This window comes from Protopterus annectens, chromosome 4.part0 (assembly GCF_019279795.1).
Source record: "Protopterus annectens isolate FY-2018-M chromosome 4.part0, PAN1.0, whole genome shotgun sequence".
In the NCBI taxonomy this organism is placed as follows: domain Eukaryota; kingdom Metazoa; phylum Chordata; order Ceratodontiformes; family Protopteridae; genus Protopterus; species Protopterus annectens.
This window is the reverse complement of record NC_056733.1, coordinates 559188637-559213973: the sequence shown is the minus strand read 5'-3', so window position 1 is coordinate 559213973 and position 25337 is coordinate 559188637. Positions and strand designations below refer to the sequence as shown.

The 25337-nt window shown below is 34.5% G+C and overlaps 1 protein-coding gene across 1 annotated transcript in view; it reads left to right on the top strand.

The window, feature by feature from the left end:
- The window catches only part of SGSM1 (small G protein signaling modulator 1), a 1353076-nt gene that overhangs the window by 702562 nt on the left and 625177 nt on the right, over positions 1-25337 (top strand). The window contains exon 8 of the mRNA XM_044068489.1: positions 19539-19606. Coding sequence (XP_043924424.1) covers positions 19539-19606 — 68 coding nt within the window. The remainder of the gene's footprint in view (positions 1-19538; positions 19607-25337) is intronic.

The window sequence follows — 25337 nt, the reverse complement described above, 5'->3', positions numbered from 1 at the left end:
TGTTGTATGTGATAAAGATGCTAAAGTAAACAAGTGTTTTTTTCTTTATTTTTTTCTTCTTTTTAGTTTTATGAAATGTAGGCATTACATTGTATTAAGTTAATTTGCTGTAATTTGGGGGGTTTTGAGGTAGGGATTGGGTTTAAAAGTGTACAGATTATAATATATACATAATTGCCATGTTTTCTCTTACTTTTTGCAAAGTTGAATGTTTGGATTAAGGTCCTTGACTTAATAACAAGTCTTTGTGTAAGCAAGTAAATAACAGAACACTGAATGTAATGTAAAGTTTTCCTTTAGCAAATAAATGTTCACTGTAAGTTGAGAATTCTGCAGCTGAGGGCAACTGTACATTTTTCTGTCATGGAGTTAAGCTGACTACAGGGTAGACAATGAAAGTCAAAATTTACTGTTTTCTGAAAGCATACAAAGCTGTTTTTTACATTTGAAAGGGGAATAAAGATAAGACAAGATCAGACAGCAGTTATTGTAAATAGGATCACACGCTATAATATGAGTCTTAGCTTAGCTAACCTTAATATTATGTCAGATAATGCCTATGGGTACAGCCATCAATTTAGGACTTCATTATTTGAAAATGTATCAAATATGGGGTGTTTGTTTTAAGTTAATGGGTTATGGGGGCAATCTTTGGGTGGGTTTGTGTTTTTATGATGGTTTTCATTATATCAAAAGTCTTGTAAGCTGTGACATAGATTTAAATGAATGTGACAGGAAACAGCTGTATAAAAGATTGACCTGCCAAACACAGTGGGTGCATATAACATAAAAGCTGTAAATACACTTTTAAAAAAGCTGTCATATATAATAGGTAAGAATAATAATTTCTTTTCACAGTGACTTCACAATCCATATTATTTTGGAACATGAATAGCTTCACAAGTATAGACAAAATGGGAAGTCTACTGAATCCTATTAAGAATTGCAGAGTGTAAACAGCAGTGCTAGAAGAAACACATTTGGAAATATGTGAATTTGATAAAGAAAGTATTGCAGGAGGGCTATTTAGCAGAATATCAGGGGCAAAGGGAAATGAAAGTACATTATACTAATTGCTGGAGGAACCTCCGTAATGATAAAAGAGAATCTATTTAACATTTATAAAGAATGATATTTATTTTTATTTACATATTTTTCAGGTTTTGCTTATTTGCGTTATGAAGTTATGTGTATTTAGCTTTGGTGTTGTCTTAATTAGCTGTACTATTTTATTGGTTGAATTTAACTAGGGGTGTGTTATTTAATGGTGCTTCTCTGGTTGTTTTCCACTTTGATAAAGTCTCTGAATTGTCAGAGATGAAAGCACTCATGACTTATTGTGATAAGTGGATATATTCTAAGTATTTTTATGTTCGTCTTAAGTATTTGACAAAATAAACTTTTTTTGGATATTTTTATTGACTGGTGGACTGTTTCTGGACTCAGAGCATCTGTCTTATATTTGATGTGTTCGGTCGCATTTTTTAAATAATTAATAAAGACTTGAAGGGATTTATTTTACAGGGAAAGAGGACAAGGGTCAAGTGGGATAAGCTGATCTTTCCAACAGAACAGGGTAGTTTAGGATTACCTGATTTGAAGGGATATTTTAGAGATGGGTCTAGGACTATTCACTGAAAGCACATTTCACTGATACTCAGATGACTGTGCACAAATCACTGAAAGCACAATTCACTGAAAACACAATTCACTGAAACACATTTCACTGAAAGTTATATATGGCCTTTTCCCCACTGTAGTGCGACCCTGGAAGTAGAATATATAGTAAGTGGGAGGGGGGCATAGCTCTCCACATAGTTTGGATATATATATTAAGTTTAGAAAAGAGTAGTTTATTGAAATTGCAAGTATCCATGTATATAGTTTAAAATATTTAAAATAGGTGGGAGGCTATGCCACCCACACCCCCAATGTGGGAGGAGGTGCCCGAACAGCAGAAAACTCTGCGAGTACGGCAGCTGCACGGTCTCAAAAGGTGAATACACTTCAAAAAAGTAGAAAGACCAGCATACAATGGCACCAAAAAATACTTTAATAAAAGTATTCTTAAAAAACAAATTGGTTTCGACTGTCTAGGTACATAGCCTTCATCAGTGTGAATAACAACAAATTAAGAAATACTTTAAATACAAAATGCATAGGACATGTGATCAATTAAAGATGCTCATTAAGTCCTGGTTTAAAGAGACCTCCCAGTTTAACAATCCATTTTTTCTCCATAGTATTTAAGAAATCATGCCAACCCAATTTATTATTCCTGGGTCTCATGATTTTGTCAGTGATAGTGAAATTAAAACTGGCATTTTTTATGTAACAGGGTATGCTTATAAAGGGCATTAGTTTCTTTGTGGTGTTTTATCTCGCTGAGGTGTTCAGATATTCTGAATTTAAGAGGTCTGGAAGTTTTCCCTATGTAGAATGCTGAACAGTTACAACTAGCTAAGTAAATCACCCAATCAGAAGTGCAATTGGCAAAAAATCGAATATCATAGACTTGGGGGTATTTTGACTACTGAAACTTATAAAACTTTTAAACTTATAGTTTTTAATGTCCTGGGGCAGTGCACGCAATGGCCACAAGAGTGGCAACTAATTAAAGGGTCACCTAACAAGGTAGCTTGGGTTGGTTTTGTATTGGGAGACTGCCCATGTTTGAAATGGTTAAAAAATGCAGCAAGATTTTTATCTTTCCTAAATGAGAACAGACATCTGTCACCCAACAGTTCACTCAGTCTAGTTTCACATGTCAAGATATTCCAGTGATGTTGTACAATATTCATTAGTACCTTGATGTTGCGTCCATAAGTGGTAATTAATCTTGGGGGCCCACCACCTCTGTCACCCTTTTCTTTATAAAGAAGAAGGTTCTCACACTCCATATTGTCTACCACATGTTATGTATGTAAAACTTGACCCATTTTGTAACCTCTGTCCCTGAATATAAGCACTAAATCATCCCTAAAATGTGTATACGTGTTACTATTGGAACAGATGCATTTCATTCTCATGAATTGAGATTTAGGAATATTCTTACAGATATGGGGTGGATGAAAGCTGGTGGCATGGAGAAGCAAATTATTTTCGGGAAATTTCTGATAGACTTCAGTGGTCAATGTGTGGTCAATTGCTCTTGAGACCAAAACATCCAAAAAAAAATTTGTTTTTATCATAGTTGACTGTGAATTCAATTCTCCATTTGTTCTCATTTAGATATGTGATGAATTCCAAAAGGTATTTTGTATCCGATCTCCACACCAACCAGAAATCATCCAAGTATCTCCTCCAAATGTCCATTTCTTCTATATATAAGTTATGGGAATTATCATAAATAATCTGTTCTTCAATATAAGCCATAAATAAGTCGGCATATATTGGTGCAAAAGATGCTCCCATAGCTGTACCTTTTATCTGTAAGAAGCATTTGTCCTGATAGAAAAATATGTTCTTCATGAGCACATGTTCAGTCAGACACAGTAGCAGTGTATTAAAACCTGGTTTGTACATTTCTGTTTTATTTAACCAATATTCTAAGGCTTCTAACCCTGCCCAGTGTGGAATACTGGTACAGAGAGATGTAACAGCTAATGTACATATCAAGCAATCTGGTTCTAATTGTACCTCAGAAATGATCTGAAGAAATTCTGTGGTGTCTCTGATACGTGCTCTAACACATTTCAGAAGTGGTTGCAGATATTTGGAAAGGAAAAGGGACAGAGGTTCAGTGAGTGAATTTCTGCCAGAGACAATAGGTCTAAAAGGGTTTTTTTTTTGGATATTTATGTATTTTCGGCAGAAAATATATGTATTGTGGACATGGGTTAGTTATGGTCAATTGTGTTTTGTTGTTATTGCTAATAATACCTTCTTCTATTCCTAAAGAAAGGAAATCAATTTTTTGTTTAAAGAAGTGGGTGGGGTTGATACTAAGGCGAGTATAATATCGTACATCAGACAGCTGTCTGTTAGCTTCCTTATCATACTGATGCCAATCTTGTACAACTACAGCCCCTCCCTTGTCGGCCCCTATAATAACTAACTCATGGTTATTGGCTAACTTGATGATATTGTCCATAGATGTTTTGGATATATTGTTCGCCAAGGGACTATGGTTCCTAAACTGAAAGTGAAGATCCATTATAATAGCATTTTGAAATAAGGACACATTCTAATTCATAGGGGGTATAAAAGAAGACTTGTGATATTTAAAGTCTTCATTTATCTTTGAGGTTGTCTGTTCCTGAAAGAATAATTTTAAATTAAGATTCTTGCAGAATTAAAGTATATCATTAACAAAATTTTCTTCAGAAACAAAAAAAAAAAAAAACAGGTATGAATGATAGTCCTTTATTCAGAATTTCAACATTTGAGGCAGTGAGGGTATGTGTAGAAATATTAGTTATATTTACATTTGTTCCTTGTGTACAAACATTTGGAGCAAAGTCTCCATATTGTCTACTTCCATGGTGTTTCCTGCCCCCCCCCTTCTCCTAGGTGTAAATCCTGTAGGGCAGTAGAATTCCTTCTTTTCATAGCAAGGGAGCTAGTGGCACCCACTGAATCAGTATCTAAACCAGAGGATGATTCCTCGCTTGATGTATCTGTGTTGTGTATGGAGCCCTTTTTTAAAATAGATTTAGTACGTTTCCTTTTAAAAGGTATCCGATTATGTTGGGTAAATCGAACATGTTTATCCTTACCAGTAAGGATGGATAGCATAATGGTTAATGTGTTTACCTTAAAGACACAAGGTGCAGGGTTTGATTCTCACATAGGGTAACTGGCTAGGCTTCAAATGGCTCAAAAGGGCAGTTAGCCTAGTACTAATCTATGAACCTATGAATGTTAAAGGGGTCCTCTTTATCATAATCCACTAAGTCCCTAAGGAACTTCTTTTTCTTTTGTTCCTTGAACTGGGTTTCCAGATTGATCAACTCTTTACCAAGATTCTTAAGACTACTATGATATATGGGTTGTCCTTCGTACTTTTTGGCAATATCACATAACTGGGTGATGGATTCTATCTCCTTGTCTATGATCCTCCAAAAGTGTAAGAGTGTTGTGCTGAAGCACTTTTGTGTTGCATTGATTTAATGCATAATTTTATTACATCAAAAAGGTTGTAAAGTGCTAAACATTGTCTTTTGACATTTATGTTTAAAAAAGCTGCCTTCCTCAAAAGAAAGCTTGCAAAGCCAATTGTTATTTAACATTCTTTCCATATGTGCCTAGTCCAAGGACTGATAAGTCATCAGGACAAGCAAGCATCAAAAGCTTAAATTATTTCCAAGTAAAATGGGTCCAAGTCCCAGATCAGAAGTGATAAGTCAAAAATAAAAGTCAAATAAAAACCCAATATCAATAATAAAATAATAAAAAACACTAAACCAATCCTAAAAAAATAATAAACTTAAAATAACCTAAACACAATAACAACAGAAACTCAAAAAATCTTTTAAAACTCATTACATAAAAAAAGGATAGAAAGCTATTAGAAATCAATCTCTCTCTCTCACCAACAAGGACAATTCCAGAATATATAAAAGATAGAAATCCGAATAGAAAATTAAAATAGAATTCCAACCAGGCTATAAATCAAAGTCTGTCACCAGATCAAAAACAAAAAGAAATATATAAACACAGAACATTGCCTTCACTTCTTAAATATATTGAGACCAGAAAAAATCACAGATCACAGAGACAATTATAATTGAAAGAAAAAATTGGATTGAGCCGCCGCATTGACTAATTAAAATATCAGACAATTAAATACAATTCCATTAGAAAACTTGAATAGCAAATATTTTTTTTGGCTTTAGAATATTCTTATTAATTGATATATAAATAAATAGAAAAATTTAATAACTTTTGAAAACTTATAAAGAATATATGCTTTTAAATAAAATATAAATATTAAATCAGTAATATGTATAATTTAAACTTTGTATAAAATAACATAATACTAATACATATATATATATGAATATAATAATATATATATATATATAATATATAAATAATAATAATAATAAAAAGAATATAATATAATAATAATAAATATATAACCATAATAAATAAATTTAAATATAAATTTAAATATAATATAATATATAAAAATAAATATATAATAAATAAATAAAAATATAATTATTATATGCTAATATTAATAAATTAAATAATAAAATAAAAAAAAATAAAAAAATAAATAAAATAATAAATAAATGGAATACTACATATATGTTTAAATAAAATGGCTAAATGGCTTAAATCGAGAAAGATGGCTTGTTATGAACATTATCTTCAAAGCAATTTGATGGTTGTTTGAAATTACTTAAGGCATCCATGGCTTGATAGATATTCTCCTAATCATCCCTCTGCACGCTGGCATCTAAGCTGCCAACTCTCTATATTATCCAAAATTTAAATTCTAATCTCCAAATATCCAATATCGCCTCTTCCTTGCATTCCTATTCCATAATCTTAGCTTCTCATCATATTGCTGTATAATCGTTAGGGCATTATTATCATTCCTTTTAAAGTGCCTGATATCCGGGCTATGCTCATAGGACAATACGACTGGACCTCCCGCCTTATAAGGTAAGTAAGGCCCGCTCAAATACAACTCCCAACCAAACCCTTTCTGGCCCAACAGGTAAACCCCCCATCTCCCTATCTTCACCCCCACCTGTTTATTCATTATATCCCTTTCTCCAGAAATGAAGACAAATCCTTCACATCATTATCATCTTTAAAATAAAATTTTCTTTATCACCCTCCTTAAAGGTTGAATTTTAATTGAATCTGAAAAACATTTTTGAAAAGATTTTTCCAAACCTCATGTATGCCCTTTGAATCCAATCACAATCCACACACATCCTTAAATATCAATCCAACTGTCATTATCCAATATTTGTATCCAATATTTGGTTTTTATCTTAAATAATATTTTTAGTTTAACCATTTGTAAATTTTCAGCTTTTATTTTGAGTCTGTTAGTTTTTACATTCCTAATTTAAACAATAGGTAATGAGTATTATGATTTTCATTTTTCCTTTTATCCATTTCATGCTTACATTCCACCAGTTGTCTTTGGTCATCCCAAACTTTCATCCATTTCCCTTAATGGTTCATTCTTGTCAATAATTGGATGGCTTCTTCTGAAATATTCTTAATAAAATTAATTCTCATTTTGGAAAGAACCACTTTATATATGTACATAGAAACTATAAACAACTTTTCTTTACTTCTTGCCTTTTATATATCTTTTAACTTCTCTGTTAATATAATAGTAATATCAAGGTAGTTTATATAATGTATGCTTTAATTTATATAAATAACCTAAGAAATTGTATATAGTATATGTATAATGTATAATTCCTCAATCTGTGCTATATTCAAAATTGTTTCAAATACAAAACATCAAAAAAAAAAACAAACATTATTATTTTATAATACTGATGATGATTTAAATCATTTGGGTATATCCTGATCCCAATTTGATGATATATATCTGGGCACATATCTCCCATAGCCACACCCCCAATCTGATGGTAAATATCTCCGAAATATCTAAAATTAGTAATTTGAAGTCAGTAGTCTATGTATTCTAACACTAATCTAAAGTCAATGTAACAATTTAAATTCTGTACTTTTAAACTATTTAATAAAAAAGATCTTTAAATACTATGGTAATGAAAAGGGAACAATCATAAATTTTTTCCAAATTAAAATTTTCCAAAATAGGGCATGGTAGCAATGAGTATATAAAATCCCATGAGTCTATTAGTAATATGGGGGTATCAATTTGTCAGAGCTTTCTATTGTCAATCCACAAAGCACTGGAGGTTTCAAGTGCCTTTTGATTGAGGGGGTTTATCAATCTTATCTGTATGGGTTTTATACTTTTGTATATCTTTGGGTATCTCCCAAGAACCTCTGGATCCTATATAAATCAAGGTCTATAGAATCTTGAATCAAATTATCTTCAAGTAAAGATCTATCCAAGTGTTCCATGTAAGTAAAGATGTTGTTTGTCTTCATGTATCCTCATGGTATAGATAGATGCATATTGGTATCTCAACCCCTCCTCAAAATGGTCCATCATCCTCCCCCACCAGTCCTTCAATCCCTCAAAACCCCTCCACCCCCTTTCATCTCTTTCATTTTTCAAAACTTTAACTTCTTTTTTCATTTCATTCTAAAAATCTTTTTCCCTTTTTTAATATTTAAAGTGCAGGTCCATGTATAAAAAAATATCATGCTGTTTTAAAAATTAAAAAAAATTAAAAATTAAAGGGCTTTACTTAGGTACTTATTTCTTCATTTTCCTTCTATTTCCTTTGTATTTTTTTCTTTTAAAATAATTTCAAAAATATAATAATTTCCAATATAATCCTATATATAATCATATATTTAATCCTGGGTTTATAAATTAAACATAAAAAAAAAACCCTTAAAAAAAGATTAAAAAATAAATCAGTAAAAAATAAATATTAAAAAAATTTAAAAAAAATCACGTGTAAATTAAACATGTTACATGTAAGTGTGCCATCATAGTCAAATCATCCACATCCAACACTATCTTGCTGTTGTCATTTGCTTGTATTTTTGACTTCTAAATAAAATAAAACTCCTCACCTAAAAAAATTGTTGTCAATATAGCTATCCAGATACAGTGATAGCTATGTTTGTACCTGTTGCCTTGTTCTACATGGGCAGTTTCCCTCTTATCTGTACGTGTGTCCCTGTCCCCTATTGCCTATGTGCCTCATTGCCTCCCAAATATGTTCTGTTCAGTCTACCTTACTGATCTTGGGGGCCTTCCCTCTTCCTCCTCTAAAGGGTTCCTCCTCTACCATTTCATCACAATTCATCACAAAATCATCAATTTCTTATTTATTCACCAGTTGATATTATTATTATTATATATATTATATATATTATATTATATTATATATTATAATGTATCTTTTATGTATTTAAAAGACTATAAGACCATGGCCTATTCATACATAGATCATCACACTAGGCCCAGAATAATATGGTCACAAAGATAAGATAAAAAATAATATACAACCCATAATACTGTATCATATAAAACAATAGGCCATAAGCTGATCATTGTGTGAACCAATAAGCTCCAGGTCTATAGAAAAGACGTCCAAAATCCAAATGTAATATTATACAAATTGTTTCCAGAATCAATAGTCAACAGTGACTAGTGTAGGGATGAAAATGGGAACATCAATAGGAATTGAATGAAGGGACCCACTAATGCTGTGCCCCAAGGCCAAAATTCATGGAGCTAAGCTAAAAAATAATAAACAGTAATGTGGTCCAATACAAGCTTTTCAAGAGATGACCATAAGAAGCTTAGCTTATGTGTTGATATTAATCAACATTCAAGAAATGTAATTATAAACATGAGATATAGTTATTTCTAAATGTAAGACAAAAATAGCATGATCCTCTAGGTCCAGCCAGTTATGCATATCTGTAAGGATAAATCCAAATCATGGGTCTATCCAACCAAAAGACTAGAGTCCCTGAAAACCTTAAATGAATAATGCCAATGCTTACAAAACTGATGGCATAAACAATCTTCATAGAAAAGTGAAAAAACACAAAATATTTAACTAATCTAATAGGATCAAATATGTAATAGTCAATAGACTAGAGAAATATATAAAGGTACAAGATATTAAATCCATTAATACAAGAAAATATGTAACAGCCTATGATCGATTAGGCACTGTTCATAAGTGAACCAGTTTCAAAAATGAGCAAAGTCCCCCCAGTCTGTAAATCACATTGACCATCCTTGTTTCTTCCAGTACAAATACTTGTTGTAGTAAATAAACCAAAGTTATCAATCTGAAGACATAGATCGGTAAGGCAAATGATTCTGTAGATCCAAAAGTATATTTATGTCCACACTTGCATGTTTAAGATGGAATACCAAGCACAACCTGCCTTAGTTACATCGCTCATGCTGAACTACTGTTTAAATATACTGGCCCCAATAGTAGTGTGAAACATATAAAAAAATCATCGCCCTTGTCTTGATCCGATGAAAAGAAAGTCCAAAGAATGACACCAACAGTTATACACACAACAGCCAAAAAGAAACAAATTAATTAGTTACCAAAAATCCAGTAATGGCGTTTCAAATGAAAGAAACCAAAAGCCAAAGCGGAAATGTTACCAGAAAAGTTAAGTTGTCGCAAGAAATGCGTTAAAGCCCAGGAATATGTTCTCAATATGTTCAAGCTGATATAATCTCACTGGAAGGCCGTAGCTAGATGAAATGAATATTTCTTGAAAAGAAGAAACGGCCCACGCATACCGCAAAACGCTACAGAGTGAGGAAGACATCCAAATGTTATTTATTGATCAATAAAATCCAACTCATTCAATTTATGGAGAAAATGGTAAAGTATTCCAAACGGGGTCCCCAGGAGAGCAAACTAAGACTACAAAACTACATCCTGAGTACAGTGGGTGCCACAGGCCAACCGCAGAGAAAAGCAAAGAACTAGAACAGCAGAAAACTCTGTGAGTACAGCAGCTTCACGGTCTCAATAGTGAATGCACTACAAAAAAGTAGAAAGACCAGCATACAATGGCACCAACCGGTTTCGGCTGTATAGGTACATAGCCTTCATCAAAATGAATAACAACACATTAATAAATTCTTTAAATACAAAATGCATAGGACATGTGATCAATTAAAGATGCTCATTAAGTCCTGGTTGAAAGAGACCTCCCAGTTTAACAATCCATTTTTTCTCCAAAGTGTTTAACACGCCCCCCCCCCCTTACTATATATTTCTAACTCCAGGGTCACACTACAGTGGGGAAAAGGCTGTATATAACTTTCAATGAAATGTGTTTCAGTGAAATGTGCTTTCAGTGAATAGTCCTAGACCCTTACAGATACACAGTTAAGGCTCATGTATGTAACACAAGCATAAAGTTATAGTTTAAAGTGGAAAGGGATAATGAAACAGAGAAAACAACACATAAGGAGAGAGAGGGGGATTTGGTATGCAGATCCTTAACGGGAATAACAACAGCCATATGGAATATTATATTCATAAAGTAGCAGAAAGCATTCTTAAGAACGAAGCCAGCCAACATAAGAGTGGAGAAAAGAGATTTTGCCAGTAGGGATGACTGCAATTAAAGGTACAAATAATATTCAGGAGGGGGCTGGAATTTATTGGAGAAAACTGGCAAAGGAAACAAGGTATTGGGAGCAAATAACCAGAGAAAGGTAACAGAATAGAAAGAGGCCAAGAAGATATTTAGACTACAGGCTAGAATCTGCCTTCCCTATCAGGGATTGAGATCAGAATATAGGCAAATCAAAAGGGATAGGGGAATCCTAAGTGAAGGACCTGCTCTGGTAGAGTTTTTAGTTGAATCTAGATCAGAAGCTGCTGTTAAAAAAGGGATAATTAGTAGGCATATTAGTAGGTAAATACTGCACAATAACTCTAGGAATAACTCAAGGGAGGTTAGAAGAAACTAGGACGAGAGATGGGATAAGGAGTTCACAAGGAAACAGTGGAAGGACATATGAATGGCTCCTGAATGTGTGATGATTTAGGATTTTTGTTTGGACGTTTTTGCATAGATATTTTTAAACCGCAATCAGACTCCAAATAATTTTTCCTGAGGTATACAGCAAATATTGGAGGTGTGACGGGGAAAAAGAGGTAACTGGCAACATAACAGTTTGTTAGAAATACTGGGTGAGCAAATGGATGTGAAAATTATTACTAGTTTTTTTTGTTTTTTTTTTTTTTTTTAGTTGAGTTACAAGATCTGAATTGCTTAGACATAGTAAAGCCTTGGTAAGTTTAATTCTGGTGGCTGTCCAAAAAGCAATTACTAGAAGATGGAATCTTTAGAAAATGGTAGGAACAAATTACATAGACAAAAATGGATATTATGGGAACAACACATGCAGAATAATGCTTTGGAGGATAAGTGAGATTTAAGGGAAGGCAGGAGTTGAGCAATTGATGTAATGTTAGATTGATATGTGATGTATAATGTTTATAATTAAGAACATGTTAATATGGTTTGTTTTCTTTTATATACATATGTATAAGTCCACCTATGTCTTAAGGGATAATTAATTAAAGGTATTAAAAAATACAAAAAGAATCACACACATGCAGACACACACACACACACACACACACACACACACACACACACACACACACACACACACACACACACACACACACACACGTATAAGACAAAAATTTAGAAGTTTATGGAATAATCTTACTCTTAATCTCCAGAAAATCCCACAATACTGATATAAATGTATCTAAAGTTTTGCTTTGATATATATGTATATATTGTGTGTTGCAGTAGTCAAACTTTTCGAGTATCATTAGGTCATACACTTGCCAACTGGAGTTTTTAACCTTAAATGGGATAGTAAGTGGATGTAGCCTAAAAATGTTAACGCGTGTCATTCCTTCATCTCACTGTCTCTGTCTTCCTGTCTTGCACAGACACACAAGTCACCCCTAAAGCATCAGGGTGCCAAATATAATAGATACAGCAAACCTAGGCTAATCAAGTCATAACATAAAAATATCTTTATACCATTGACCAAGTTTACAGGCTGGTACCAAACAATGTGGGAGCAAAACAAGGAAAATACTGGTAAAACATAAGTTTAAACACCACATGGGGTGGGCAGTAGGAAACCCCATCCCATTCTCCATTAATTCTGTACAAAGGTGCCGACAACATTACACCCATTGTTAGGCTGCTACCACCCCTTCTCTCCTTATGACAAGACTGTAAAGCTCTTAAAAGTATGTTAACAGCAGTTGATTTTGTACATATGCAAGGGAGTGCTAGGGTAGTGGTGACCTCCTTGCTTCATATGGGTATTCTACTGTCACTGTCAGTTATTCAAAGCCATACACAAACCTGCACAAAAATGATTTAGGGTGTTTAAGTTATGCCAGAATACTACAGGATACAGTTATAACTACGTATACCTCAGTCATTGTTAGGCGCCACGTAGGAGCAAGCACATGCATGGATATATTACAATGTGCAGAGCACTGTTTGGATTTCACATTAAAATGATATGTTTGCATTATGCACATATATTCTGAAGCAAGATAATTTATTGAACATTACTAGGCATATGGACTGAGTGAGTCAGTCATAGATGTACAAATTGTTTCATAACAGACAGCATCACTTTAATTCAAAATATTTATTTACATTCCCCCAATTATTTCTTTTAATAGCCTCCAAACAAGTAATATTTATTTGTTTTCTCCTTTGTTAATCCCTTCACCCATCTACTCACCAGGGCATACCTGAATTCCTAGCTGATGTGAAACTACTTTAACTGGTAAGCAGCCCAACTAGATCCAATTTTAAAACATATCACCAGTAACTACTCAACAAGATCAAATTTTAAAACCAATCACCATTCACTCATACATGTCATAATAACCTTCCACCTTGCCAATATCGTCTCCATCATCTTGCCACACCTTCAGTGATCACTGATAACTTGAAAATCAAATACCTGTCTAAGATGATCTCATTCAGTCTAAAGTTTACTGACAAACTTTCCAGACAACAGTCGTAACTCTCTACTATACACTGGGCACCCATAGTCTCTCATAATAAAGCTAACATTGCCATAAACCATTTCCCCATAATCAGCAGACTCTTCAAGTACAACTAATTTAAACAGTTCACCAAAACTCTTAAAGAATAATGCAGCTTTGAAATGAAGCTTGGCCAATTTGAAAAAAAAAAAAGTCCTGGCATCCACTTGCACAATATCACCAAAAAGACAATTCACAGGCAAAAAGCCTCTCTCCTACATTCTCAAGTAAATAAATAAATAAAGTATCTTTTTGGCTGGGCTTGTATAGGCCCCAGGGCCGATAGCCCAGTACCTACCTATAAACCTATAATAATTTTCTTGGGTGGCAAAAGCCAGGGTAACTTTTTGGCTGGGCTTGTATAGGCCCCAGGGCCGATAGTCTAGTACCTACCTATAAATACATTCTAGAAAGAGATAAATATAATCACTGAGAGGGCACTTCCTAAGTTATGTTCCACACAAGGACAACTTAGTTGTCAAACTTGCAACCTTTCACCATGACTTTCTTAAGGAATTCTGCAGTCTACCTTCCTCCCTACAGACCCATCAGTTCCTCCTGAATAGACCTCAGCCCCCAGAATACATTCCCCCTCCTACTTCACTAAAATAACAACTAATTACTTGAATTAATCCCAGCTGACTGACCTGTTGGCTCTGCCAACTTATGCCCATGGTTTCTGTATCACTGCAGAGACTACTTAGTCATCCCTGTAAAACACATATATAATCTTCTCCTCACTATCAACAATGTGCTGTTCATCTGGAAATTAGCCTTTGTCAGACCTGTTCCTAGGGATTATAAACCAGCATCCACTAATCACTTCCAGCCCATCTCTATGCTACCAATTCTTGGCAAAATTCTGAAAACAGTCATGTGTGGCTAATTTACCACTTACCTGAAAAATACCACCTGCTCTTCAACAAGCAGCATGAGTTTTGAGCAGGGAAGAGCACTGTCAAAGTACTTCGGATCCAGGGAAGAGCACTGTCAAAGTACTTCGGATCCAGGAAACAGCACCGTTACAGTACTCCAGATCCAGGGAAGAGCACTGTCAAAGTACTTCAGATCCAGGGAAGAGCACTGTCAAAGTACTTCGGATCCAGGAAACAGCACCATTACAGTACTCCGGATCCAGGGAAGAGAACTGTCAAAGTACTTTGGATCCAGGAAACAGCACCGTTACAGTACTCCAGATCTAGGGAAGAGCACTGTCACAGTACTTCAGATCCAGGGAAGAGCACTGTCAACATATTTCGGATCCAGGGAAGAGGAGTGTCACAGTACTTCTGATCAAAGGAAGAGCACTGCCACAGCACTCCAGATCCAGGAAACAGCACTGTCACAGTACTCCGGATCCAGGGAAGAGCACTATCACAGTACTTTGGATCCAGGGAAGAGCACTGTCACAGTACTTTGGATCTGGGGAAGAGCACTGTCACAGTACTTCCGATCAAGGGAAGAGCACAGTCACAGTACTCCAGATCCAGGAAACAGCACTGTCACAGTACTCCGGATCCAGGGAAGAGCACTGTCACAGTACTTTGGATCCAGGGAAGAGCACTGTCACAGTACTCCAGATCCAGGGAAGAGCACTTTCACAGTACTTCAGATTCAGGGAAGAGCACTGTCACAGTACTCCGGATCCAGGGAAGAGCACTGTCATAATACTCCAGATCCAGGGAAGAGCACTGCCACAGTACTTTGGATCCAAACCAATGACAAGTTAACCAACATGGACAAAAGCAACTTAACCAGGGCAGTGTTCATTGACCTACTATGCATAACCTCCAAGAGGAGTCTGTTCTAAAAAAAGAGGTATTCTGCATGAAAGATATCTATGCTACCAGCAAGTACAGTTTAATTATTTTCTGGAAGTTCAGGTTTCTTGAGCAGGTGTTTAGGGTGGTATTAGTTTTGTGGCTGTGTAGGAAGTTACATAAGAATAGATCTTTATAGTATCTTTAGGCAAGGCATAGATCTCCTCTCAGTGGTCAGTAGGAAATAGGAAAGAGTGAGAGTACTTTAAGGTAGTCAGGGCAAATCAAGGAGGACATGACCGTTTTTGGTAAGGAAATACTGTGGATTCACAAACTGGGTCATATGCTTAGCCAAGTACATATCAAAGGAGGCATTCTTTTCTATTATTGTTCTGATAAAAGAAATATATAGCAAAGAGGAGTGGTCCCAGGACTGATCCCTGTGGGACACCACTGATAACCACTCTTTAAGCTGATAGAGTGCCTGCAACACCTACAGACTGGGTTCTGTCAGCGAGCCATTTTGCTATCCAGGGGATAGCAATAGGAGTTTAGATTTAATAGGATTAGCTTATCAGTAATGGCTGAGTGTGGGATGATATCAGCAGTTTTGGCTAACTCCAGGTATTCTGTGAAAACCGATTTACCTGAGAGTGGTGCCTTGGTGAAATGCTCAAAAAGTCCACAAGGCTCAAGAAGTAGGATCTGTCTTTAACAAACCCAAATTAGTAGAAGTCCAGATTTTGAAGACTGCCATTGCATTGTTTATGAGGTCCATAGTGATACACTCCAGTGCTGTATAGATAAGGCTAGTGAGGCTGATAGCGGTATAGTTGCTTGGGTAAGTTGTGGGTCCCCCTTTGGGGAATGATATGAGTACAGCAGTTCTCCATGTCTCTGGCAGTAATCCAGTGGAGGGGCTGAGACAGAAAATATGTAGTACGGATTCAACCAGGCAGTGCTTGGCACTGAGAAGAAGACAGCCTTACACATTGTCAGGGAGCATGGAAGGAGTATTTTTAGTCTTGAAGCACTTAAGATACTCAGAGGTGATTGGGAGGTGGTATAGGCATACTAATATACTGTGAGCAATTTGGGAGAGGATAGGAGTATACATTCAGAGTTGAATTTATCCACTAGTATACTGACAATGTTGTTAGGGGATGACTATCTGAAGTTTTTTTGTATTAGCTTACAGAATTGTTTGTTATTATTTCTTAGGTTCAGAACATAGCTGAAGAAAGCATTTGGGTTCTCCTTAGCATGGATGGTAATTCACAATTCATACCTACTTTTGGAGGGTTTGATTTTCTTTGTACATTCTTTGCTGATCATTTTGAGATGTTCCATAGCTGATGGAGTGTTAAAGTTTGCTTTAGTGGGTTAGGAGTTTGTTTTTCCTATTTTACAGTTTGTTGCTACTGGGATTTCACCAAATGGGTATTCTTAAATTTGGCAAACTATATTTATGTCTTATAGCTGGATTAGGCCTCAATATTACCTTGAAGCTGGGTATGAACTTTATCCATGAAAATTGCATCAAATGAAGCAGGGTCATCTAGGTGAAGAGGGTATTTTAATTTCAATATGTCATCAGTTAGCTGGAGTAGATTTGCCTTAGAACAGTCTCTGAGGATGAAGGGGTTTTGAGGGAACTCAGGATTCACACCTAGAGTAAATGGCAGGATTTGTCCAACAGTTTGGTAATTGTGGGTTCTGAGCATTGATAGGCTATATTTCTGAGAACCAGTTCCAATATTTTAGAGCCTGTCATTGAGATTTGGACTAGTTGGTACAAGGAGTTATCAATAATGAAATCCAGTTACCTTTGATTTAAAATCAATCACTTTGTTTAGAATACATGCTTTCTTTGATACGCTTTCAGCAATAGTTGTCAGTGGAGCTTTTAAATGTAATATATAAATACAAATGTGTTTTTTGTTTGCTGATTTGTGATCATTTTCACATAACGTTTTTTCCTAGGTATGAATTGGCATCTACTCTAACCTGGCAATCGTCCAACTGGCCATGATACTACTTCAGTAGGTCTTGCAACAGGGTACATTTGCTTTCTCTAAGGCACCTGTGTAGGTATTGTGCATTTGCACTGCTTGATAGGCTGGTTCCTTCTCCCTGCATTTTGCACATAAGCCTGCACCTGTCTAGCCTAGACATGGCTCTCATGCAGTGAGACCTTGCCATTTCCTCCCAGTGTAGGGATGAGCTGACATTGACAGCTTTATTTGAGAAACAAAGTCCACAATAGTAGAAACGCTTAATTTATTAACAAGATAAAAACTTTTGGGATACACCCTTCCTCAGTTATCTGTAGCAAACTGTAAAATACACCTCATTATATTCTTTCAAAAGCATAATACACATTACAGAGCCAGCCAATATATGTTTTATTGTTTGTTCTATATATTTTATGTAGTAGTTATGAGAATGATTCTACTGGCTGGCTTTGTTTCTCAAGTATGTTTTTTTTGTGTTCCTGGTGGTTTACTACAGTCAGCTCATTCATCGGATTGACAGCTTTATCCCGTCTCTTCCTAGCTGGCTGCCCAAGGGTCTGGAATTGCTAATTGAATGCAGGTCAGCTGGTGCTAGACCACGCTTAACTATTTAATTTTTCCTGCTTTTTCAAGGTAAGCTTCACACCAATTGCAAAGGGTGAGTGAGTAAGTAGGAGGTGCTCACTATACAACACGAAGAAAATTCATTACCGTTAATTATTAAAACCAAAATATGATCCCTGTGTTTGTCTAAGACAATATGCAGATCACAACTGCAGCAAATGCAGCTATTAATCCATCTGTCAACATTAATTAGCGGGTACAAAATAAGAAGAATGAGCAAATGCATTAGGGAGTCAGTCGTGCAGTCAGTGAATTCATAAATAAGTGATCTAAATCATAATGTGTGTGTGTGTATGTGTGAGCATGCGTGTATGTGTGCATGCATGCGTGCAATTCAAAACTAAATCAGGAAATTAATACTCACTGCACTCCAGAAGTAAAATTTGAACAACTTAAGGTAACATTTCTGATCTTTCATTTCTAAAACACAAACTGTTAAAAGTACTTGTTTTAAAATGTACTTTGATGAAAAATACAGAAGGTGGCTATTGATTAGTATGTCATGTGTACTGTAAGACTCCTTGGGGCACTATACATTCTTAGTTCTTTTCTCTGCACATCACCTTAGGCGATTGCTCCTAGCTGCAAAGTGTGCATTCCCTGAGTAGGAAACGGTATAGAAACAATTCTGACTAGAAATCATTTGAGCTATACAATCTGATTGTTAGAGATACTGGTTTTAGTTGTCAGTGATGCTTATGACTTACTGTACAGAACTGAGTTTCAAAAACTTTGCAAGGGTGCTGCTTTAAGTGTGCCAGTTTTTGGCATCATAAGCACTTTGGTGTTTGCTTTGCTATATTACTTCACATATTATATTTGATGTATTCAGTGTTAGTGCAGTTTCTGTGTTTAGTTATAAAAATCATAATGTCTTGTATTAAAATGTTTTACTTATGCACATTATTTGAAGTCACTGCTTATTCTGAAATCTTTGGTTCACATGTTGTAAAGTAATTTAGGAATAAATCTTTGATACTCCTTGAACTGAAGAAAGGAAGAAGTATTTTTAACATGAATTTCTGTAAAACCCTGCCAAGGAAACAAATTGCAAAATATCAACAAAATGTCACAGATAAGCAGGAACACTACAAATATTATGGTTTTATGTATCTTTATAACAATGCATATTTTTATTTTAAAAGTGGTGTACAGCATTATGCACAGAAGTTTAATTATAATAAATGACTATTTTTGGATTTGCATATGGCATTGTTTATAATAATAACTAACACTTTTTATAGACATTTCTCTCTTTGTGTCCTATGATATTTCCACTAATTATGTTTTGATAGTTTTGACTTTGATCATTTAAATATGTAGAGTTAAGTGGCAATAAGAATACTGTGTTGCACCTGTTCCTGTCAAAAGTTTACCTTTATTTACAAGTTGCTAGTAGCTATGAAACCATGACTGTGAACATCTTAATTTATTTATTCGTATTGTTTTTCCTACAGTGTCTATTGGGACTATGCAATGACAATTCACTTGGAAGACATTGTATACCTTCATTGCCATCAGCAAGGTATGGTTTAATATTTCTGGCAGAAATAACATCATTTGCTTTTATATAGCTGTAATTGTTAATTTATCTGCACTGTATTGACTGAATAGGCTCTTTAAACATATTTGATGTTCCTGATACAGCAGTTTGCAGCTTCCAACACAGAAATATTACAGTACAAATAGTTTAAAACAGGTTTATATTCTTTATACATAACTGTACAAACAATGAGAAAACTGAAACCTGAGAATTTTGAGTGTCTGTGTCAGGCAAAGGTACATGACGAAGCAGAAATGGAGATTGTCACAATTTTGACTGAAAACAAGATGGAAGATTCTGAGGTGCATGCAGTTATACCCATGCTATAGTATTAAGCTAGAATTGCAGGATATAGCTTACAGTTATGGGATGCAAGTGATATGTACCTTGCAGAGTTTGGTTTGATTCTCATAGTTTCACATGTATACAGTATGAGGCTGGACATGTCAATGAACAAAACGAAGCAACTGTGCAACCATTGCAAATGCTGACAGTCTGCTGTCAAGGTGCTTTTACAGCTATATATGCTGCAACTGACAGGGATAGCTAAACTGGTCCCAGGTCAGGAGTTCAGCCATGGAGGAAGTTATTACATGGGAGGTGGTCCAGTTTGCATTTGTAGTGGGGAGGTGGAAGCCAGAGTCTCTGGCAGACTGATCCCAGTGGAGACATCGAATACAAAGAGCCTTTTGCACTGTGCAACACAAAGCCTTATTATTCCATTCATTTGAAGAAATATGCTTGAGGGTAGTCTTAATACACTCATGTTACACAAGAATGTGGGTTGATATACCTCATGCAGCCAATGACTGGATGTGTTCCTTTGCCCTACTACCCAAGAAAAATGTTATACGCTGTACAATAAGATGATTTTGAGGGCTAGAGAGCAGTGAGCTACATGTACTGGAGATTAAATACTAGTGAATTCTGAATCAGTTTTAATAACTATTGTATTTCTTAATATCAGTTATTATAGCAATAACCCACGCCTGGGTGTGGGTAATGCTGAATTTACCCATGGTTGGCCTGATTTGGTCATGAGGGGGAAGCCCGAGTGGCCAAATAAAGCCAACCGTGGGTAAATCCAGCATTACCCAAACCTAGAAGTGGGTTATTGCTGTTATACAATGACATTATTTAAGAAAAAAAAATTAAATTTTCTTACATAATGGCATTGTATAATGCCTCCTTGCTGCCCTTCCACAGCTGTCTGGTATTCTGTGGCAGTTCTGATGTACTGCGCATGCACGCAGTACATCAGAGCTGTGGGCAAAAGGAACGGAGAAAGCAAGATCTCCGTTGCTTTTTACTGTTTCGCTATGTTAAATGGGTTTAACATAAGACAGCTTTAAAAAAAGCAACGGAGAATCTCCGTTGCTTATTTTAAAGCTGTCTCGCTATGTTAAACCCATTTAACATAGCGAGACAGTTTTGAAAAAATCAACAGAGAAAGCAAGATCTCCGTTGCTTTTTACAAACTGTCTCGCTATGTTAAATGGGTTTAACATAGCGAGACAGGTTTAAAAAAAAAAGCAATGGAGAAAGCAAGATCTCCGTTGCTTTTTACACACTGTCTCGCTATGTTAAAGGAGTTTAACATAGCGAGACAGCTTTAAAAAAAGCAAAATCTCCATTGCTTTTTTTAGACCTGTCTCGCTATGTTAAACTCCTTTAACATATCGAGACAGTGTTTTAAAAAAGACTTATACTAATGGAAAAAGTCCGGGCGACCGGACCTTTTTCCATTAGTATTAGTCGATTTACAACGTGCACGCTGACCAATCAGCGTGCACGTTTTGGAATGTTAATGGGGGGTCATGGTATAATGGTCATCTTAGTCCTATAAGAAGAGGTGCAGTGTTTCTGCCATGCTACAAGTATTTCTGATGTCCTCTGACAAATGTGGTCAGTATAGTTATATTTATAGTTAATCTGTACATGTCCTGGAGCAGGAATTTAAACTGTTAAATGTTTCCCTTTCAAGTTATACTTTTCTTATATGGATAAATTGAGCATGTTGCTGCTTCCAGATGGGAGAATTGCCATCTACATTAGCAGACAGTTAAGTCTGTTTTACATGACTTAAAAGGCAACCCAACCCTGAAACTGAAGAAAAAACTTATGTCTTAAATTATATATTGGCATTTTCTGTAGTACTACTGTTCATGTATTGCTCTGTGTTTTTATTGTTTTCTAATTAATTATATCCCAACATATTCTAATGGAGGCTGTCATGCTGCACAATTTCATTTTAGATCATTTTTTTTTTACATTTATGATGTAAGTTTATGGAAACACAGATTGCCTTATCCAACAAATACAATTTACTGTGGTAATATTCCCCCACCAGCTTATGGTGAGAGTACTTTGGTTTTTCATCCTGATTCTCTGGCACGATTTGTCTTTTTTCTGTGGCAGTCTTTTATAGTTATATTGAAAATAGCTGTTTTTATAGTGTGTGTTTCCTAAAAGTTTTTACTAGTTGAGAAATAAAATAAATTTTATAAAGAAAAACATATACATCTTAAAATGTAGCTTCATTCTAAATTGTATCTTAAAATTATCGAATTAATCTATCTACATATTTAGAGAATGTTCTAAAATTTATTCTAAATTAATAAAGAATACATTTATATGTTGTACATGTCATGCATTGTTATTTTTAATTATCACTGTTTAGTAAGGCACCATTTTTAAATGCATCTAGAAGTATAGTCAGTTTTGCCCAGAATTTAAAGTTTAAGGACTGTCTCTTATCTGTAGATTTTGATAGTACTATCTTTTTATCATGAACATTGCTACTTAGAGAAATAAAATCAGTAAAATTTGATTTTCAACCTTTCATTCATTCATTTTTTTGGTATTTTCTTGCAATTGTTAATATACACAACTGCTGAAGCATTTGGAAATAAGAGTGTTATATACAGTTTGGGCGACCATGGTGGTGCAGCGGTTAGCGTTGCTGCCTCACAGCAAGAGGTTCTCCGGTTCGATCCTCGGCTGGGGTGCCTTCTGTGCGGAGTCTGCATGTCCTCCCTGTGGTTGCGTGGGTTTCCTCCGGGTGCTCCGGTTTCCTCCCACATCCTAAAGACATGCTTTTGGCGGATTGAACACACTAAATTGGCCCTAGGTGTGAGTGTGTGTGTGCCTTCTGTGGAAGGTTGGGCGCCGGGCTGGCAACTCGACACTGTAAAACTCCACTACCAATCATGAACAGACAATGATTCGCTGTGGCGACCCCTAACCGGAAAAAGCCGAAAGAAGAAGAAGTGTTATATACAGTTTGACTTTAAATAATAATAACTCTGTCATCCAGTAAAGCATTACACGATAATTATATTTATTCCCAATAATCTTGTATTCTTATTTAGTCAAAAACTAAGGTTCAAATCAGTTTTTAATATAGTCTTACATCTCCAACAAATGCATCTATACCTAGTTCCAGTCTGCTCTTGATATTGTCTTACTTCTACAACAAATGCAGTTATACCTAATTTTTTTTAATTTTGGCAATTTTATATAGTGCATAAAGGCAGTATTCATAAATATTCATGTAAATGTTCTCCAAAATAGAGATGTGCATTTAACTGTTTTTAACATAAGAAGTTTATTTTAAGGTAATTTTAAGATACTTCTATTTAGACATATTTAGATATGTGGATCCAATATTCTTGATTGATGCCTGCATGCTGGTTATGTATTATTCTTTATAATTTAGACAGAATTGCCCACTTTGTTTACCCATAATATTTTTGGATATGTATTAAATCCAAAACTTTATCCAAAACTTTATAATATTTCCTTTTATCTTTTTTATTAAGTTCTTGAACTTTCAGTGTTATGCATTTAAATTAATTTATTATATTTTCATTTATTTTCACTTTAGTATTTCACCTTCAGTTATAATGGGTTATAAACTTTTCACTTGTTCAGTTTATTATTGCATTATATCACCCTGTTATTTTTAGATCTTGTGCAGTATCTAGTTAGGGAGAGTAAATTTATCTAACACTAAAAACGAGTAACTGTTATTTAAAGCCATTTCTATCATGACTTATAATTATGAATTCTTATTTAACATTATTTGAACAATCTGTTATTATGACGATACTTTTAGTACTGCTTTGGATTTGTCTGTTAATTGTAAATCCTGTCTGATCTTCATTTATTAATTGTGGTAAATATATTTTCAGTCTATCTGCAAATGTTCCAACAGATATTTTGTAATCTACATTTAAAAGCATGATAGATCTGTACAATAAGCAGTCTCTGGGTTTTTTGCCCTGCTGTAATGTAAGTGTTATAACTAAATATTTTCAAGAAATAGGTATCCTGTTATTAATTTGGGCATTTCAGTAAACTTATAAACTGCACTTAATAATTAAATTAATTTATTTGGTAATATTTTGTATATTTATAGTATTGTACCATCAGTACCCAGGGCATTATGTTCTTTTAATTTGTTGATTTGATCTAAGACATATTGAGTTTCAGTGTGTTTAGAGAGTATGGCTGTACCTAGTTGAGACAATGTATAAGAAATTTTACTTTTAAGATAAGTTTCTATTTGTTTCATGTTATATTTTTGAATTATTTGAGAATTTCTTCATTACCTATCACTATTCTGTTATTTTTTGAAAAAGTAATATACTATGTTCCATTAGTCAGATTTTATAGTATTTTGGAGTGATATTTTATTAATTAGGTTTTGTAGCATTATTTCCACCTCATGTTTGATTGTCAGCTGGTATTTTTTCATTTAAAGAATTTGCAATGTCAAGGACAATATTTTTCTCCTTTATGTATTTTTAGTTTAGCTTTATCATTAATGATTGTATAATTATAAAGTATATATCCCATTCCTTTACTCTGAATCTAGTCCATGATAATATTTTGCCATGTAAGTAAAATTTTAAAACATCCCCTAAAAATACCTATTTTTGTTTTCTTTGGCATTTAAGTCCATAAACTATGTAATTCTTTCTAAGCCAGTCATTAAACTTTTTTATTTAGTTTATGTACTGGAATGATACAGCTAGTATTTTATTTAGTTAACTTAAAATAAAGTGCATTGTGATATGAAATTGGACAAGTAATAGTTTTAAATGTTTTTTTTAATTTATTTTATTTTATTTTATTTTATATTTGTTGACTGGGCTGGGCCAACTGGATATATGTCCATTTTCAGCAGAAGCCCAGGGAGAAAAGCTCCAAATGCATGCATTAATAACAGAGAAAAACAATTAGCTATGAGAATATTCATTAGCATATATTTGCAGTAGCAATATTAGAAATTAACTACAATAACTACAAATTAAAGGTGTACAAATTGAGCATGATAGAAGAAACAGGGAAGTGTTAGTATAAGTTCTGTAATCAGAAAAATAGGAAGTACTTGGGAGGATATAGAAAGCTAGTCAGGGTTATTACACGGGCAGATAAATAATAAATCGATTAATAATAAATCATTTGAAACAAATAATCTTTCTATACTAGATGATATATCTAAAACATAGCAGCAATGGCTGTATATTAAGGAATTTACATATTTTGTATCATGTCTTTTAAAGTAAGAATATCCACCCATTTTAAAGCTTTAACTGATTTTAACAGATACAGGTATTTTTGGTGGTTTAGCCATTATCATATTTAAATTATCTGAAACAAAGTTAAAATCTCCAGTCACTATATAAAAATATTTCAAGAATTTTTT